At 38.9% G+C, this 20,077-nt stretch overlaps 1 protein-coding gene across 1 annotated transcript in view; it reads left to right on the top strand.

Moving 5' to 3' along the window:
* Positions 1-1,107: 1,107 nt before the first annotated feature.
* The window catches only part of SPTLC1 (serine palmitoyltransferase long chain base subunit 1), a 33,454-nt gene continuing 14,484 nt past the window's right edge, over positions 1,108-20,077 (top strand). The window contains exons 1-7 of the mRNA XM_035309688.1: positions 1,108-1,250; positions 2,480-2,587; positions 10,733-10,827; positions 11,735-11,828; positions 12,242-12,314; positions 17,745-17,877; positions 19,510-19,639. Of these exons, the coding sequence (XP_035165579.1) occupies positions 1,185-1,250; positions 2,480-2,587; positions 10,733-10,827; positions 11,735-11,828; positions 12,242-12,314; positions 17,745-17,877; positions 19,510-19,639 (699 nt within the window). The 5' untranslated portion in view covers positions 1,108-1,184. The remainder of the gene's footprint in view (positions 1,251-2,479; positions 2,588-10,732; positions 10,828-11,734; positions 11,829-12,241; positions 12,315-17,744; positions 17,878-19,509; positions 19,640-20,077) is intronic.

Raw genomic sequence — 20,077 nt, 5'->3', positions numbered from 1 at the left:
AGCAGGGTGGTAACTTAATCTGAAGCCCACCAAGACGATAAATGTGGCCTGCTCTTTGGGGGGCAGCTTGGGACTTGGAAGCATACCAGACACTTTCTTTCATGCTGGTAGTAGCAGCCGTCTCCCAAGAGCCCAAGACTCCTCTCCAGCATGTTGCAATGGCCACAGAAGCACTTCAAAGTGAACAGAATAATCTTCATGCAGCTAAAAGAATAAAGGGACATTTATTGTCTCTGTATTGACTCCGGAGATAGCCTCAAACCACATTTTTCTCTAGACTGTGTAAAGCCTGGAGTTTCAGAAGTGTATCGTTAAGTTCAGAAACTGAGGGATAAGAGAAACTATTAAGTGGCAATCACAATGAAGTCTGATGATTTTAACAATCCTGTTCTAAAACCTCTTAAATTAGTGCTTGCTTGTCATTAGCCCACACCACCCAGGTTTCACTGTCTTCTGTTTAATCAACAGCCACCCCAGCTTTTTCTTTTGTAACCACTGTGAAACCTACTGAGTGAAGGAAGCCCCATGGAAGGCAGTTGCACAGTGCCCTCATTAGAAGCCCCAAGAAGCCACAGAAGCTTCCGAGAAGCAGCTCCCAAACACCGCCTTTAACAGCAACACCCTCTGTTGCCTTTTCATCGAGGGCTAACTTGCTTCCGAAGCAAACCTCTCTGCAGCTCCCACTCCTCTCCCCTGCCTTTTAGACACTCAAATTGTGTGTGCAGGGACTCATCCACCTCCGCTTGCCTGGCTGCCCTCAACCAAACCCATCACAGTTACTGCTTTTCTTCAGAGTGTCCATCGACATGCAGCAACACCCAGCTTTTACAGCTGCTCGCTTCAGCAAGGCTCTTAGCAGCTGCGATTGCCCTCATTATTTGAATTCACCCGTAAGGCTACTTCCACTGCAGCCCGGCTTTGCTGCTGCCATTCACCTCAACAACAAACTTTTCCGACCTAGCCACGTATATCGAAGTAAGGCCTCTGAGCACTGAGAGGGGCAGTTAACGGCGGTTAAACCGCCACGTGCCCGGCCGTTAACCGCCCCTCACGCCTTAACCCCGCCCCCTCGCGAGTTAACCCCGCCCCCTCTCGCCTTAACCCCGCCCCCGCGCTGCGTCCCCGCCCCTCACGCTGCGGCGTAGGGCGGACGGGGCGGAAGCGATCGGGCGGCGGCGGCGGCCATGTCGGCGGCGGTGGGCGTGGGGCAGCAGTGGGTGCTGGTGGAGATGGTGCAGGCCTTCTACGAGGTAAGCGGCACGGGGGGACGGGGGGCGAGGGGGCCGGGGACAGCCCCCGGCCCCGGCTGGGCTGGGAGGGATGCGGCGGGGTCCGCCTCGGCTGTGTATGTGATCCGCGTTCGTCTCTGTTGAAAAATATGTAATAAATATGTGTGTGTGTGTGTGTGTGCTGGTGTGAGGTGTGCATGCGTGTGCTGGTGTGTATGGGTGTGCGCTTATCTGCTGAAGCTAGCCTACTGCCCCGAATTTAGGTTAACCATAGCCACTGAAAAACATAGCTTGTGTGGACCTTTATTTTTTTCCTATACCGTGTACTCTTCAGCTCTCAAGGTGCGCAGATGTCTTCTTAAAGTTTATGCACTGAAAAGTACTCTACAAAGGGTAGTTTAATTTTTTTCTCTTGGACCTGGCATAGAACTTCACCCTTGTGTTCAATTTCCTTTCGTTTGTGGGTGTTTGGTGCGTTATTTCGCCTTATTTGCATGTCAGAGCCCACCAGAAGTTGTTGATGGGTGGGAGCTTTTCCACTAGATTAAGACGGTGTGCACTAATGTGTGTGCACTTTGAGTCTTATAAAAATAGTAGGCATCCACCGTGTAGACTGTGGCCTTGCTGAAATGGAGTAATCAAACCTGTCATTTAAACTAGATGTCAAGTAGCGATGCCGTAATTCCACAAGGACCTTAAACTGGCTTGGCTGCTAGAGACAACTGACCTACCTCCCTCCCAGCATCCAAAGAAGCTAACTGTAAAATGGGTGCTGTGCACCCGATTCGGTCTCTTTTTGTAAATAGTAGTAGCTGTTGCTGCTGGTAGGCTTTGAGTTAGAAGAACCTGGGGTTGAAGTCAGCAGGTATAGATGAAACAGATCTCTCAGAAACTGTCTACTGTGAAAATATTCTGCCCTCACAAACATTAGTGCAACTCTTAGGGCTTCTCTGCAGTGCCTTTACTCTCAGTATTCAGTGGATGTGGATGTGTGGAACTGAAACTGCTTATCAGTTTAGACTGTACCATAAAGAGTAGAGTAAGTCCGTTTGTAGTGGAGTTAACAGCTACATTTAGTAGTTGTGAAGCAGTATACTTTCATGTAAATGTAAGTTTTAGTGAAAATATGTTACCAGCTGATGATCAGCTTTGATTTTCTAAGAGTGCAACTGATGGAGTCTAAATTGGCAAAATGTTAAACTGATTCAAATAGAACTCTGTTTAGACTTATTTCTGTGCTTTATTTTTAGGCTCCTGCTTACCATCTCATTTTGGAAGGAATTCTAATTCTGTGGATAATCAGACTTATTTTCTCCAAGACATATAAACTTCAAGAGCGATCTGATCTAACACCTAAGGTATGGCGGAAGAATATTTTTCTTTAGAGAAACAGTTGATGTCTGTTGATGCATTTGGCTGTGAACTACTCTGCTGCGAAATCACAAATAATCCAAGTTTTTCTTAGGATTTCAAAGGATAAGCTTACTTTTGAGCAATAAATTGCTTTAAAACTTCAGTTTTTGCTTTTAAAGTAAGCATCATATTTGATAGTCTAAGAAATACTAAAAATCAAACAAAACAGATTGATGCGACCTTAGGAAGACTGATGAGCTAGGAAAAACTGGCATTATCTCTACTCTATGGATGGCTTTTTTTTAATGGATGCTATACTAAAACACTAAGAGTACAAAGATTCGTAAAATAGTCTGTACATGTGGCATTTGTGAGTCATAACTCTTAGAGTTGAACGTGTTAAGTGAGTTCCAGAGAACTTTGTAGTTTAGTGGCGATTTATTCCTTTACAATGTGTTTTTCTCAAACAAAACCATAATTCTTTGTATAGGCCGGAATTTCTTCCTGACTTGGAGGTGGAGTTGGTCAGGAATGAGAGGAATTTGTTTTGGAGATATCCCTGGACTAGTTTGTCCAATTAATGGTCTGCAGTTGGGCTTGCTGGTTATATTCAAAGGATGACTGGATGAGGTCTCTGAATGTGAAAACACTGAGGTGGATAAGGACTCATTCATTTTTCTCCGTTAAGGTGCTTTATGGCAATGTATTGCCAGTGTTAAAACCAGCTTGTGTGTGTGAGGGGTTGATCTTAATGGTCTTAAGTCCTGTATAACCAGCAAGCTTAGACTGGTATTCTTCATGAGTAGTACAGATGATGGAAATTCCCTAGTGGTACAGAATAAAGTTCATGAAACTGATTCTTTTTTTTTTTTTTTTTTTTTCATCCTCACTGCTGTCTGTATCATGTGCTTGCAGGGTTTTTGATCTTATTCTTCCTAAGGATACATGTTACATGTGAGCTTTGGAGTGTAGTGTCCTTGAGGATCAAGTGAACAGGATGCAAGGACTGCAGACATGAGCAAAATTGCAGGAAGTGTCCGCTTTATGGGGGGTGCTTATTAAGCTTAGAGTATTCTAATGAACACTTCAGCGTGTATTTCTAAATAATACTGGAAGTGAGAAATGAATTGAGTAGGAATCAAGAAAGGCCAGATCAGTTCTGTGCATGGGAGGATTTGAACTGATTTTCATAGTTTGCTTTATTTGTTAAGACTAAAGAGGAGGAGTGAATATGAAGGGGAGTGCAGCATGGTCGAGTATTGAGTGCTCAGATCATGTAGGAAGACATGCTGCAACTTTAAAGTAGTTTCTGATCGTCCATTCAGAAGCTGTTCATTCAGTAGAGTTTTTCTGCATTAGGTGGTTTTGATCTTCGGTATTTTAGAGAGTAACTTTTTTTTTAGATGATTCATTCTCCCTTCAGTTGATGGTGGGTAGAGGCTCTTTGCACCTCTTGCACAATTGGTGACGTGAAAAAAATTGAAACACATCTTCAGTGTAGGAATTACACATTGTAGCAATTACACATTGGTACTTGTGTGTGCATGTTGAATGTTATCAACCAGTCGCAGGTCATCTCCTTCATTCACTGATAGGCCATTTAAGTTGAGGTGTTAAGAGTTCTCGGATAAATCTCAAACAGTGGTATACGGTGGGGGAAAAAGTATGCTTTTTCAATGAGAGCAGCAAGTAGCTGGGAGATGGGACATTGCAGTTTGTCTGCTGTAAATTAGTAGGAGCAGGGATTGAGGAGGGGTCAAACAGGGTATGGCTCATACTTAGTCCTGCTTCTGAAGGACAAAAGGAGTGATGGTCGCTGGCCAGCGGTAGCGGGTTTTCTGAAGAACAAAAGCATGCTAATAAGCTCTTGTGGTGCTTCTCATGAGATTCATACAGACTTTCATGATCTTGAGAGGTAGAAAGGAATGTAAATGCTAGGGAAACAAACAAAACACTAAAATAATCAAAAATTGCATTGTACTGTACTGCTGGATACGTTACCTCAAAGTTGCAAGGCCTTTGAGCCTAGAAGAAAACTTACAGTCTTCAGAGCTGCATTACAACAAAGGGTTTGACGTGATGTTAGAGATTAACACTTCTAGCTTTTTGTCACCTGTATCTGGTATTTCCTGGGCAACCTGCATTGGGTGTGTCTGCTTAAGCAAGGGATTGGACCAGGTGACCTCCAGAGGTCCCTTCCAGTCTTAACCCTTCTGTGATTTTCATGGCAAAAAGAATGGTATAGGGGAGTGCTTTTTGGTCTGATGGTAAGTTCAGGTTGTATAATGTAGCTGTGAAAAGAGCTCTTATTTTAAGCAGGGGAATAGCTGGGAGAAGGAAGAAAGAAAAACCTTAATCTTCACTAAAATCCTCGTACAGTTGACGTTGCTTTTTTTCATACAGTGTGGGGTAAGCAGGTTTCTGTGTGCGTGTTGCACTACATGTAGTAACATGCCAGCTGCGCAGCAAGGCTGATTTACCCTGTGGTTTGATTCATTCAGCAATGTCCAGCCTCTGCCACACCAGGTAGAATGGCTCACCTGTTTGGGTGCAGGCACTGGAGATAACCTGAGCTCCACTGCGTGAGCTGAGCTACCTGTATGTCAGCCAGTTATGTAATGATTCTTGGTGCTTCACTGTGGCTTACTTCTGGGGATGCTGCCAGAGGAGAGCTGGCTCCACATAATAAATATTACCAAATAATACCACTATTGCGCAGCCATCTAGCATGATCTGTCAGGACCAGTCTGTCCTGGGGAACCAGAAGTAGATGATATATTTTGCAACATAGTGAACTTAGGAGTCATGCTTCTAAAACAGTGAAGAAATCCATCCAAAGGTGTCTTCAGGGTTTAGGCAGGTGTGTAGCAATAGTACTCTGAAACCTAGTAAAGGAATCAGCTTTCAGACTGACTGTCGGCCAACCTTTCATAACAGTGCTTGCAGGTATTCCTATTGCAGGTATTTCTGTTCCTACAACAATAATGAAACTCCCGAATCATCAACTAAAGAGGTGGAGAAATTCTCTGACAGTAAATTCTAGATAATTTGGGGTCTCAGGAGGTACAAATAAATCTATGGCCAGACAGGGTGTTGGACATACAGATTCTTGTGGACTTTTCATCCAAAATAAAATGTACAGAAAAGCAGCAAAGTGCCATTGAGGGACTGCAGTGGGCTGAAGGAGATTGCATTCCATCTAGCTACCAGCTTGCTTTCCAGCCAGCAGCCATTTATGCAAAAGGAAGAAGTCCTCCATGTCTTTCGCTCTACAATAAATGATACTGACATTCTCAATCTGAAGTTCTACTGAGAAGCACGTCTTCTACTTGTGTATGTGAGGAATAGCCTTTTTCCTCTAGTTAAAGAATTTTCATTACAGTAGTGGCATGAGAACAGTTTTATTAGAACAATATTAGTCAGGAGACTGGAAAGCTTCTTTCAGAGAAGAATGTTGGATGCATGGCCGGGAAATACTGTAGGCTGTGAAAGCTGTCTCTTGCACGTAGAGAGTTCAGGAATTGATCAGATGGTGTTGAACAGAGAAGAGCAGATGCAGCAGCTTCTTGTAAAGGTTTCCAGTTCTTCTTAGCCAAGATTCCCTCTGTAGGCATTTACCAATTTATGGTGTGATTCTGTAAATACCAACAAATTCAAGACTTATTTGAGGGCTGGTATGACTGCAAATAAAAAAAAATATTTTTTGCATATTGACACAGATGGATGAATTATGCTGTTTCAAAACATCTTCATGAAGCTCTCTACTTTTTTTTTTTGAAAATGAGTGTCAAAAAAATAACTTGTTTAAATATAATATGGGTCGGATGTGTTTACACCAAAATATTTCTCTTAGCCAAGGTATCTGGTGTTTAAAAGTTAAAACCCACCAACATCATCACCAAATCAACCTGAAACATATATGTATGTATATTTATCTAATATTTTAAATGTTTATATAAATATTAATTATTGTATTTAGTATAAAATATAAACATGTTTATATTTCCCCATACAATATTCATAAAAAAAATAGCATTTAAATTTTAACATAAAATGTATACAGTTATATAAATTAAAAATACCTACAAAGGGGCAAGAGGAAGAGCTGAGAGATGAGTTAACTAATGTTACAGCCTGAGAGAAGAAATTGGAAGCTTTCTTTTTTTTCATCAAATGAGTGTTTTCAAGTACAGTGAACTGAAGAGAAGTAAGTGATCCAAGTGTATATTGAGGAAGTTGCAGTGTGAATTAAAATTTGGTTTCTCCATATGCTTGAAAATAAATGTTTATAATGGTCTGAAATTTAGTGTGAGTTTAGAAGGTACAAGATAGAAGTTCTGATTGTGGGGTCACTGTATGAAAGTCTCATTCTGCTGCCTTTTTGGTCAGAAGGCAATGGTCATGTTTCATGAAAAGTCAGCAGGAAAGGCCAGTGTACTGAGACAGGTGGTGAATGGAAGAAGGAAGAAATATGGACTGGCCTATCTGCGGCATCGATCCCCTTTTTACATTGAAACTGGTACTTGGTTCAGTCACAGACACCTCCAGTCCTCCACCATAATAAAGGAACTTTTACCACAGAAACTCTTAGTAAACTTATACCTGTGCTAAACGTAAGTGAAAACAGAAGACATAAAATAGGAAGACACAGATGTTTGTTCCTATGTCTTTATCAGAAAGCAAAATGACATAATGCAATGGATCAGGAGAAGGAGTGGGAGCTGGAATTAGCGAAGTGCTGTTGTGGAGAATGAGGATTAGTCTTCTCTTGTGTATGTATATCTGAGGGCCCTAAGATGAGGTTGCTAAGCTGCGGTCCATCATAGTTGGGAAGTTGTGGCAGTGTGGTAAAGCTACCACTGACTGGAAGCGGGGGAACATAACCCACATTTTTAGCAATGGGAAAAAAAAGAAGACCCAGGGAACTACAGGCCAGTCAGTCTCACCTCTGTGCCTGGCAAGATCATGGAGCAGATTCTCCTGGAAACTAGGCTAAGGCACATGGAAAATAAGGAGGTGACTGGTGACAGCCAACATGGCTTCACTAAGGGCAGGTTGTGCCTGACAAATCCGGTGGCCCTCTATTATGGGGTTACAGCATTTGTGGGTAGGGGAAGAGCAACTGACATGATCTACCTGGACTTGTGCAAAGCACTTGTTACTGTCCCCTGTGATATCCTTGTCTCTAAATCGGAGAGATGTGGATTTGATGGATGGACCACTTGGTGGGTAAGGAATTATCTGGGTGGTGGCACCCAAAGAGTTGTGGCCAACAGCTTGATGTCCAGGTGGAGATCAGTGACAAGTGGTGTTCGTCAGGGGTTGGTATTGGGACTGGGGCTGTTTAACCTCTTTGTTGGTGACATGGGCAGTAGGATCGAGTGCACCCTCAGCATGTTTGCTTATGACACCGAGCTGCGTGGTGTGGTCAACATGCTGAAGGGATGAGATGCCATCCAGAGGGACCTGGACAGGCTTGAGAGGTGGTGATGTGCAAACCTCTTGAGGTTCAACAAGGCCAAGTGCAAGGTCCTGGTTCTTGGCTGGGGCAATCCAAAGCACAAGTGCAGGCTGGGTGATGAGAGGACTGAAAGCAGTTCTGAGTAGGAATTGAGGATGTTGGTGGATGAAAAACTGAACATTAGGCAGCAGTGTAAGAATACAGAAGGTCATAAGAATCATAAGAAGATCATGGACCTATTAGAACGAGTCCAGAGGAGGGCCATGAAGATAATCAAATGGCTGGAGCACCTCTCCTGTGCCAACAAGTTGATGGAGTTGGGGTTGTTCAGCCTGGGGCAGGGAAGGTTGTGGGCAGACCTTGTAGTGGCCTTCCAGTACTTCAAGGGCACCTACAGGAGAGCTGGGGAGGGATTCTTTGCCAGGGAGTGTGGTGACAGGATGAGCAGTAACAGTTTTAATGTCATATAGTTGATGTTGCTTTGTTTTATACAGTGTGGTTTTGCAGTAGCATCAGCCAGTCTAGGTTGGGACTACTTTGTTGTGACCTTCACCTTAGCTTTATATCCATGTTGCTTTTGCTAAACTAGTTCTCATGCTGGAGCATTTTCTGAAGGATGCTATTGTCCACTTTCAAGACTGCCTCTGCTAACAAAAGGAACAGGAAAGTATGTCTGGGAGAGGAATGTACTGTACCAGCTGTGGGCTTACAGTGCTGTGGGTCAGCACATTTAGTGTTAAATTACATTTTGGATTTTTTTAATAGCAATATGGTATAGAAATGCATATTACTATGTTTTGATCTAAGGTCAGAATGCCAGTCTCTGTTTTTGATCAGCAGAGCTTAGTGTACAGAGTTAGGACTGTTGTTTCACTCAGAGGTTAACCTTAATTTAGGTACTACTTTCCACCATTTTGGTACTATGGTATGTGTTAATCTTTATAGGGTATATCATCTGGTAATCTTCTGCCATAGGGTTCTGAAGGTATTTGCTGAATCTTGTTGAATGTGAGGTTTACAATGAGCTACTAAATGGTTATCAATAGTATTGATGGACAGCTTGATTTATTAATTGTCTGTCTCTGCTGCTTTGCTTGTTTGGATTTTTTTAGTTGAAGCATTAAAAGCTGCTGTTTGATGTATATGAATGGCACTAGTACAAGGTAGATGGGTAAGCCCTGGATTAACGCTTAGCTCTTTCCGTAATAATATGAAGCAGCATTTCGGTAGATGTACAGGAACTGTGTGCAGTGCTGCGGTGATCTCTCCTGCAGTCACTAAAGAAACAGAGCACTTTTTCTGGTACAAGTGTACCCACATCAAAATACTGAATATATTTAATTGTGTTACATGTGTTAATGGTATTTTACGTCCTTCAAAGCATATGCCCCATGGGTAAAATTCCAGTAAGAAATCTAACGTGAAAAGGTAAAATAAAAAGGTATTTAAAGGACATCTGCAAAACATTAGAAATACGGGTGACTATGCTCAAATAAAGAGGCATCTATTCTGAAATACAGGGCCATTGAAATTTCCATTTGTGCTGTGCAGGAGACCTTTGTAGATCTCTCGGGTTATTCATTTGTATTCTAGAAATACGTATAAACAAAATTATTCATTAGTAATGTCTAGAAGCAAAGTTAGTCATTCATTTACTGAAAAGAAAGTGATGAAAATGCAGGAGAGTAAACATGTACTGTTTCATATAGTTTCCTTTTGATTTTTACTATCTTATTTTTTTTCTTTTACTTCAAAGACTTGAAAATGTGTATTTGATAAAAAATTAAAGTAGAAAATAATACTATTGCTTTTTAAGAACCAATTACAGCTCTCATATTTTAGGTATTAATGTAAGTAGCCTTACTCTATAATATTTTGAAATAATAGAAATGTAGCACAAAGTTAATATGTTAACAGGTATGGTACCTGCTGTTATACTAGTAAAAAACTCTGGAAAAGTTCTGCTTTGCTTGGTACAAAGAAGAGTTTTGGTGTTTTGCCTTAGTAGTTGCTGATTTGACCAACTATTCTTATGCAGTTGTCATGCTGGTCCAGAGCATGTCCTTCAGAAAGTCACTTAACTGAGGTTTTCTGTATTGTTTAAAGCACTTTGAAAATGAGCGTGCATTGGATATTCTATGGTTAGGTGGGGGATATGTGGTTTAGTAGTTGTTGCTGCCATTTCTTGAGCATTTGGCAGTTTGTATTCTGTATTGTGTCCTGCTCATGTTTGTATTATTTTGCTTAGCATCTTAATGCAACAGTTGTTTAAATAGCTCAGTTGAAGACTTGAGAATGTGAAGTGAAGCAATTTATATTCAATTATTATATAATTTGTGTTCAGTTACCCACTAGAGGAACATATTCATAAAGAGTAGATTGAGAGAAATAGTATTGATTAAAATATGGCAAGGGCATCAAGTTAGTATTTGCTCTTTTTATTATGATATCATGAGTTTTTTTATGTGCAGATACAATTGGGGTATCTTTCTTTACATGCCCTTCTCCTTGAAGAATTCAGAAATCCATAGTTGAACACACTGAGATAATACCAATCCCAACTGTCTCAGGAAGCTGATATGCAGGATATATCATTTCTCATATAAGTATTATCAACTGTTTATTAGAGTACAATGACTTTTCTAATAGAAATCCTTTTTAAGTAATACTTTTTTTTTCTGTTCTTTAGGAAAAAGAAGAGTTGATTGAAGAATGGCAGCCAGAACCGCTTGTTCCTCCTGTACCAAAAGACCATCCAGCTCTCAACTACAACATAGTTTCAGGGTAAGTCTAGTCAAAATAATTTTTTCTTCATATCAACTTAAATACTTGATATCCATGTTGTTAAGCATATATCTAACACAGAATTTCCATATTTCTAGAAACTTATATAAATAATTTTTAGATGACAGAACAGGATTTACCACTGAAAGGTGTTCTTACTTTTGCAATCTTACCAAGATTATTTTATATTAAAAAAAAGTATTTCTTATTTTTAGTGTTTTAATTAAGATTTACATTTAGTTTTATTCTTATTTTTAATATTGAGGGGATACTTTTATCGTAGTCTTCATTGTGGGTCTGTATGTTTTTTTGTAGTATTGTATTTTTCCTGAATAGTAATGTTTACCAACTTTTGATTAAGTGGTGTAGAGGGAGGTAAGCAATTTAAAACACTTAATAAACTGTGGCTAGATACTTGGCACTTCATGCAAAGTTGTTTTTAATGTGGTAGATTTGGACGAACAGAAGTGGAGATGCTTGATGGCAAAGTTGTTTTGAGAGCACTGTCATGTGGGATAGTGTCAAATGCTTTGCACAAGTCCAGGTAGATGATGTCAGTTGCTCTTCCCTTATCCACCAATGCTGTAATCCCATGGGAGAAGGCCACCAGATTTGTCAGGCACAATCTACCCTTGGTGAAGCCATGCTGGCTGTCACCAGTCACCTCCTTATTTTCTGTGTGCCTTAGCATAGTTCCCAGGAGGATAGTGAATATGTCGAGATCAGTATTATTAATGTACCTTGACACTAAACTTTTACTGGTGAGTTGGTAAAGAAATGGAAAAAGGGGATCTTGAAAATGCAGACTGTCTTTTATTATAGGAAGAAACAAATCTGAACTACTGTTTGACTATATGTAAATGCTAAATGTTTGTTCATAAGAGTATGTCTCTAATTTATTTTTCAGTCCTCCCACCCATAAAATCACTGTTAATGGCAAAGAATGTGTAAACTTTGCGTCATTCAATTTTCTTGGACTTTTGGATAATGAAAAGGTTAAGGTGAGTTCTTTCAGTTACCATATATTGTGTGACTATTCCTCTTTTAGTTTGTGTGTTACCTTGAAATTAAGAACTACTTCAGAAAGCACAAGTTTTGCCAAGGAAATATGGTGCTAAAGCAGAAAGGAAGATAAATTGCACAAAATTACAAGATTCATTAAGTTTGCCTTTTTACTAAAATTTTACCTATGCACTTACTTATGGCTAACTAATTATCAAGTTAGAGTATAATGTCCTCAATCAGTAGAATACAATGAATGTCACATTTAACACTTGTTTAATACAGAAGTCAGTACTTTATTAAACTTTCTGTAAAGCTGGTCATGTTGCATGGTGACTTGTCAGTGTGAACTGTATGGAATTAATGAGCTATTGTAGGAATATATGTTTCATATAATTCTTTTGTGTTAAAGAGCGCAGCCCAAGCATCTCTGAAGAAATACGGAGTTGGTACTTGTGGACCTAGAGGATTCTATGGTACTTTTGGTCAGTAATTTTTTCTTAATCTACCTTTAATAGTTTTCAGACTGATGTAAGTTCACCACAGCAGTGCTGTATGTAAGAAGCAAATTATTACTGTGAAGAACAGTTACCCTTTCACACGGTTTTTACTGTAACTGGTAAGGATTAGTAGCGCTTACTGTTGGTAGTTTTATTTATTACACATTTTATACATTTTCTTATTCTTTCTTACTTTCTAATGCTGTTGTTGGAGGAAAGTTACAAAGATAAATATTGTCTGCTTTAGCTTTGGTCACCATAGTAGATAGTGAAAATAAGTTAGAAATTTATCTAGCATGGTGAATTGCAGTGTAGTTTACAAATATGTTTTTAAGTAGACCGCAAGAGGGCAGTCTGATTTCTATTTTCTTTTCTCATTTTTCATTAGTTAAGTGTTATCTAGTGCTTTAGTGAGAATGAAGTTTTCCTTTAGTCGTGATTTTAATGTTGTAATTGAGAGTTTTTATAATGTGAGAGGGTGTTACTGAGTGTTTTCTTAATTCTTGGTAAGAAGAAGCAAGTTGTTAAATATCAGGCTCTGGAAGTAGTTCTTAATGGGCAGTCGTATTATGAAATACTGTGTGGAAACCAAAGAGTAATAAATGAATACCTGTGCAGCTGCAGGCTGAAAACATCAGTTTATTGTCTTGTGAACTTTTTTGTCTATACTCAGAGGTAATGGAATTGACAGTGTGTTCGTACTCAAATGATTTTGCGAAGTTGGCTTCCTGTAGCCTTGACTTGAATTCATGACTGACTTGCACTTCTTCATTAATCAAGCTAGACCTTTAATTGATGATGTACTTGCTGTACTTATTTTGATTTGTTATATGTTTATATATCAGAACAAAGTTGAGTCTTTGACAGCAATCATCAGCATTCTAGAGCCATAATTCGTTTCTAAAGAAGGTGATAACAGCCTGTGAGCTCTTAGGAAGCTGGATACCCTTAGTAACCACAGCTAAGCATTGATCTGTCGGAATTCATGTAAGGTTTAAAAAACACTGAAAAGCTAATGTTCCTTCATTTTAGAGTTCAGGTTAATATCAAGAGTTGTGAAATTTTTAATTTAGTGCTTCTTTGTAGTAAATTTTCAGAAGAGACTAGTTAAAAGCTGATTTTCTTGGTTAATTGAGAGATTATTTGGCTTTTTTCCTGCCCGCATTACAGGTGTAATCCTAAGATCCAACCTGAACATCATTAGTGTTTATCTGAATTACTGGTCATCAGCTTCTGGATTTTTTTTTGGTAAATGCCCCATTTCACAAAACAGGGCATGTAATCCATGGTATTGCCACATGACATCACTAGTGAAGAAATTATGTTATGTTACATTACCTTTTCTGTGAAAGAAAAGATAAGAATTGCCTTCGAAATTGAGACATGGCTGCTATTCTTCTTAGATCCCCAAATGGCTTCCCATTTCCCCTTAAGTTTAAACATTCTGAGTATTGTAGCCTTTGAATTTCTGATTAGAAACATTTCTTACTTCAGTAGTGTTGTATGCCTCAGGATATTCTGTGTGCTGTGATGTTGGTAAATGAGTTATGTTGTGTCCAGAACTACGTAGCTTACTCTTATTGCTACATTGATTACTAGTTGTTGTCACTCGGAATTATCTCCTCCTAGGGGTTAGTATTGGGTATCAGTATTGGAGATCTCTTTATTCTCTCTGCCTGTTTGCAGAGATTTTATATATTTTATGAGTCCCTATTAAGAAATTACTGTTTTGTGCTGCATATAGGGAAGAATGCAGCCATGCCTTTATCCTGTGATAACTTTGAAATGTTAGTATATTCACACAGGACTGAACTTGTATGTCATATGACAATATTCTAATATTCCGTTCAGACAGGTGAGATACAAGTGTGTGAGGGGTAGTGGTGTGTTCTTTTTTATTATTTTTAAGGCTCTTGTTGATTGCCTGGCAGCCATAATTTCAGCAGCCTTCAGAACTGGGAAGATCAGGAGGAAAGGCCACCAGATAAAATATATAAAAGGAGATATGGGTTTTGGATCTCAGTTCTTCTGCTCTTGACTTGCATGTGAGCACATGCTAGATTATAAACTGGTACTTCACAACACTTTTTGACTGTAGTAGCTTTTTTAAGGTTTCATAAGTATGCAGAAAGATGCTGCAGTCATATCTTTGTCTCTGCAGATATAATCTAGGCAGTGTTTGCAAATTTTACTTAATGTAGGTTAACCCAAGTGATGTAAAGGAAATCATTGCAATGAAGAATGGAGGGTCAAGTAATATTCTGTTTTTATCATAGTAGAGTGTATAGAGCTGTAAGCTTGATCAACTTTGTGTATGGTATATCTTGCTCTGACTTGTGGGTCTTGCTTTCTATAAACTTAAATGTTCTGCCCTTGGCAAAATTTACTAGGCTAGTAAATTTTTCTTTCCTTAACGTGAATCTGATTGTATTCACTATCTGATTATTGCTGACAGTACTTCTTTTGCCCACTGTTTTTATTAAGCCTTCCCTCAGTGTAATGTTTGCTCTTGCTGAGTAAAGCTCAATAAAAGCTTGCAAGTTTTCATTTTTAACTGTGGTGGCCTCTTCGTCTCTTTCAATTTATTGGTTAGAGAAAGTAGGTTGTCTTTTATGCTCAAGCAAAACATTTTTCCCTGTTGGATATCAACAGCTGGGCACTCAGTGTAATAGTTCAGTCCTTGTTTCCCCTTATTCTTTATTTCCTACTGATGAGGCTTCAAAAACAAACAAAAAAAACGTTTGGACTGAATGTTGTTTATATCATGTTTTATTTGCCACAAGGCCAGCCTCCTTTTTTGATGCTTGTTGTCCAGAAGAAGATTGTTCTTGACTTGTTTTTCAATACTTGAAACAAAGTTCCTCCATTCTGTTTTGCAGCCTTACTGTAGATTGTTTCATTTGTTCTGAAGTCTATGTAAAAATACGTAAAAAAGATGCAAAGATTCTGAAGAAAAGCCTTCCTAAAATATCTCTTAAGAAAGTAGGTTAGATAACTGCAACCAGTACTTCCTTCTGAATGCTTTGGAGAAGATAGGCTATTCTAGACTTGTACAAATGTTTTCTATGTCTAATACAGATGGATCAAAGTGAAATACAGCAAAAGAAAACTTTCAAATAAGTGAATAAACTTTTTTTTTTCAGTAAAGGCCATTGGAAAAAAAATAGGAATTCCTTTTTCTTTTGTTTCATTTCTCATGCTCAGATAAACATTAGGAAAGGATTGTTCAAGATTTGTAGTTTACATTCTATAGATAAAATTGTACTTGACAACTGGGAGGCTGTTACTCAGAATATTTCAGCTGGAAGGGACCTACAAGGGTCGTCGAATCCAGCTCCTGGTTGTTCACAGGACCACCCCAAAATCAACCCTTATGTCTGAGACCATTGTCCAAATGGTTCTTGAACTGGCAGGCTCGGTGCCATGACTGCTTCCCTGGGGATCCTGTCTTCATGCCTGACCACCCTTTGGGTGCAGAACCTATCCCTAGCACCCAGCCTAACCAGCCCTGTCCCAGCTCCATGCCATTTCCTCAGGTCCTGTTGCTGTCCCCAGAGAGCAGAGCTCAGCACCTGTCCCTCCTGTCCCCCTCAGTTTATTAAGTCCAACTGCCTGACCACTTCAGGGCTAACTGAAAGATGAAGCATTTTATTAAGGACATTATCCAAATGCATTTTGAACTCTGAGAGGCACAGGACATCAATGATCTTAGGAAACCTGTTCCAGTGTTTGACTACCCTCATGAAAGAAATTTTTTTTACTGTTCAGTCTGAACCTCTCCTGGTGCAACTCTCACGTTCCAACATGCCATGTCAGTGGCTCCCAAGGATCAGAGGCCAACACCACCCTCTGCCCTTTCCCTCCCCAGGGAGTTGCAGAGAGCCATGAGGTCACCTGTAGGCTTCCTCTTCTCCAGACTGGACATCCCGAGGGTGTCCTCAGCCTCTCCTCCCGGGACAAGTCTTCCAGCCTTTTTACCAGCTTTGTTGCCCTCATTTAGATGCTTTTGAATATCTTAACATCTTAAGTTGTAGAGCCCCAGAACTGCATGCAATATTCAAGGTGAGGCCACACCAATGGTAAATATAGGAAGAGAATGAGCTCTTTCAGCTGGATGGCTATGCTGTGTCTGATGGACCCCAAAATGCAGTTTTGACTGCCAGGGCACACTGCTGTCTCATGTTGAGCCTGCTGTTGACCACAACTCACAGTTATCTTTGAGGACATACTTTCTGCTTTTACTCTATGCATATATAAATCAGGTGGATGAGCCCTTTTGAGGAAAGGTTAGACTAGATGTATTTCCTATAGCAAAGTTTTTTTACAAAGCCCTTTCTAGCTATACCTTTGCTGTTAATATCTGGCCAGAAATGGCCATGTTGATATCTCCAATAGCCTTTTAGGCTTGGTTAATGTGTATTTTTTTTATACTGGTTCGTTTGAATTTACTTTCAATGAATTTTGAATAATTGCAAGAAGGTAACCTTTGGCAAAGGGTGATCTTTCAAGTCACATCCTAAGGATCTCTCTTTGCCCTTCCATCCTGTGTTATTTTTAGCTGATAAAGGATGTAATTCTTTGAATGACATTTGCTAGCAGAAGCGTGTAGTGACAAGAGTATTGCACAATTAAAATAACGGTTTGCCCGATACAGGTTATTTTGTTTAGGCACAATACTTAATGCTGTGGTCACCTTTTAGCTTCTGGCTGGTTCTGAAGCAACAATTCCCTGACTGTGTTGTATTGCTCTTAATCTGTTTGTTTAGTGGTATTTTGTTGCAAACGCAGATCATTTTGACCAAATTGGTTTGGGAAATGCATGTGTGTAGAGTTCTGTCAGTTTGTAAGGATGAGTAATCTCTGGCATGGAGATGGTGACCTTTTAAATAGGCTGAATTGCATTCAGGAGGTGGTATGTGATTGCAGCCTGACAAGAACAGTTTTCCGTTGTAATGATGGCTGTGCTATGTGCAGTGGAAACGTCGTCTTGGAAGAACTGACAGTCTGCCAAAAGGATCTATTTAATTGGTATAAATTACATTGCTAAGTATTGTCTGATTGAAGTAATGATGCTCCCTAGTTACAGACCAGGAATCCTGCATCATTTACTTGTAGTCTAAACACAAGCAGATCTTAATTTCCATTGCATAAGATTACAAGAGAACGACATTACTAAAGTATTTTTCTAATCTGTGAAAGTTTCTGATTAATACTGGGTTACTTGTCAGTTTAAGTAAGGCTATATTAATTGTAGCTGTTTTTTTAGGAAGTTGTTGTTTTAACACTCTTCCTAAAAATGAACAATTATTTAATTCAATTAGGTTGCTCTTAGCAAGTTAGTCTTAGTTTAGTTAGTCTTCCTGATATCTCTGGCAGTTTAACTGCTTTCAACTTTGTAATTTTTCTCTCAAACAGACGTGCACCTAGAATTAGAAGACCGACTAGCAAAATTCATGAGGACAGAGGAAGCTATTATATATTCATATGGTTTTGCAACAATTGCCAGTGCTATTCCTGCATATTCAAAAAGAGGGGACATTGTGTTTGTGTAAGTACTGTTTTTTCTTTGGAAAATTGCAGATTTAAGAATTTTCCTTTGTTTTTCTTCAAATTCATTTAATGATTTAGAAAATAAGGCTGTTTTGGATCAAGTATCTTGTTGTACAAATCTCAAATATACTTTCTTCTCAAAATATTCCGTGATAAATCAGTTATCCTTTTTATCAAGGAAAAGCAGACCTGGACACTCAGCTTAACACACAAAAATCCCATACAAACAAACAAAGATATACTTGTTTATGCAAAGATTAAGTCCAATATCTAGACTTTTTCCTAAGAAAATGGACAGTCATATTTGCTGTTCTCCTATTTATTGCTGGCTTTTTACGTTGGTAGTAAGGTAGTAAGTTCCCCCTATGCATATTTGCAGTGGATTAGTTGGTTAAAGATTGGTGTATATATTCATGTAACAAAAGAACATCTATTCAGGGTCAAACCAAAGATTCAGCAGGCACAGTATCTGTTCCCTGAGAGTAGCCAGTCATGATTTCTATCTGAAAGAGTCAAGAAACAGAAGAAAGAATGTAGCGATACTCAAAACTTTCTGAACCAAAGAGAAGGATTTGGATTCAGAAGTAGTTGATGTGTTTTTGTTTGTTTTTTTTTCCTATTCTTTCTGTACCTGTCTAAATCTGTAAAAGTACTCCTATTACATGTCATTTCCTGGTTTAAATTGAACATTTTATGAATAACTGTATTTGAGTATAACACCTAGTAGTTTCAATTGATGCCTTTGATTTTTAGGGAGCAAGCAGACACTTCTCTGTACCGTTGATACACTTTTGGATTTGTCTGTAATACTTCTTAAGTCACTTATTTTCAAAGTGTAAGGCTTATAGCATATATGCCTTCTTTTTATATTTGGTTTTCTGGGTCAGATGTTTTTGAGATGAATGACCAGAATCAGACACTATTCAAAGTGTTGGTGTATCCTGGAGTTAGGTTATTGGTACTGTTTCAGCTTCTTAGTGACCAAAGTTCTTCTCACCTTATTTAAAAGCAACTTGCTTGAAGCTACTGGTTTAATGGTGTGCAGAAGGTTTGATTTAGTTGCCACTTTTGAAAGATTACTGGATTTATTCAACTGTGAAATTACATACTCCATCATACCCAGAGATTTGCTTTTCCAGCACTTAGAAATGGTGAATAGCTCTTCAGCCACTAAGATAGGAATTTCCAAGGTATATTAAAAAGCAGGTTTTAGATCCTCAGAACACCACTATAAATGTTATAGGCACATCTTCGTGTTTTTTTTTTTTGTTTTTTTTTCTAAGATTCAGAGCAAATGGAATGAGTGCTTCAGGGATGATTACTGGGGTACTGTACCTCATGCATGCAATGCAGTGCTCAAATGAATTGCTGTCATGTACAGACAAAACCAGTGTACACTTAAAATAAAAACTGTTGGCTTGCTTTTAATGATTATAGTCTGTAGGAAAGTTACGAAACTTTAGAAATGAGTCTTCAAAGTGTAAATAAAATTTGATTCTTTGATAAATCTGGTTTTAATATACCTAAGTACAGGTATCTGCCTAGAGCAGAACAGCCCTAATTGTCACCTTTCTTATTTGAATAAAAGGTAAACCAAGTGTAAACTTAGAAGGGCTTACTGTATTTACAGAGATGAAGCTGCCTGCTTTGCTATTCAGAAGGGATTACAAGCATCTCGTAGTAACATCAAGTTATTTAAGCATAATGATATGGCTGACCTTGAACGACTCTTGAAGGAGCAAGAGACTGAAGATCAAAAGGTACAGTTCCTTGAAAAAATACTTGTACTTTTTATGTGTCCATTCCAACATTTTTTTTACTGTATTCTAACTGAACGGGCCCAATACGTACAGGCAATTATTTTATTTCTATAAATCTCAATTGAGCATTTAATCTTGCTTGTGTAATTAAGGTTGACTTTATTATGGCATTTATCAGTGTAATTCTTGGAAGTGAGCTCACAGGCGTTGGTGGTGGAGGAATATCTCTGAGCATGTGACTAAAGCGTGGAATTATTTTTTCTACAGAGCTTCTATTTTACCTTTTAGGAACTTATGCAACTATCTTTAACTAATAAATCGTGCCAGTTAATAATCAACTTGCATGCCATACCATAAAGTCAACACAAAAGTGGCCAGTCCTAACCCTTTAATTTACAGAAGCAACATGATTCTTTTTTTTTTTTTTTTTTTTTTTTT

The sequence above is a fragment of the Oxyura jamaicensis genome, chromosome Z (genome assembly GCF_011077185.1).
Source record: "Oxyura jamaicensis isolate SHBP4307 breed ruddy duck chromosome Z, BPBGC_Ojam_1.0, whole genome shotgun sequence".
NCBI lineage: Eukaryota > Metazoa > Chordata > Aves > Anseriformes > Anatidae > Oxyura > Oxyura jamaicensis.
The sequence above is the reverse complement of the archived record's forward strand: the minus strand, read 5'-3'. Positions and strand labels throughout refer to the sequence as shown.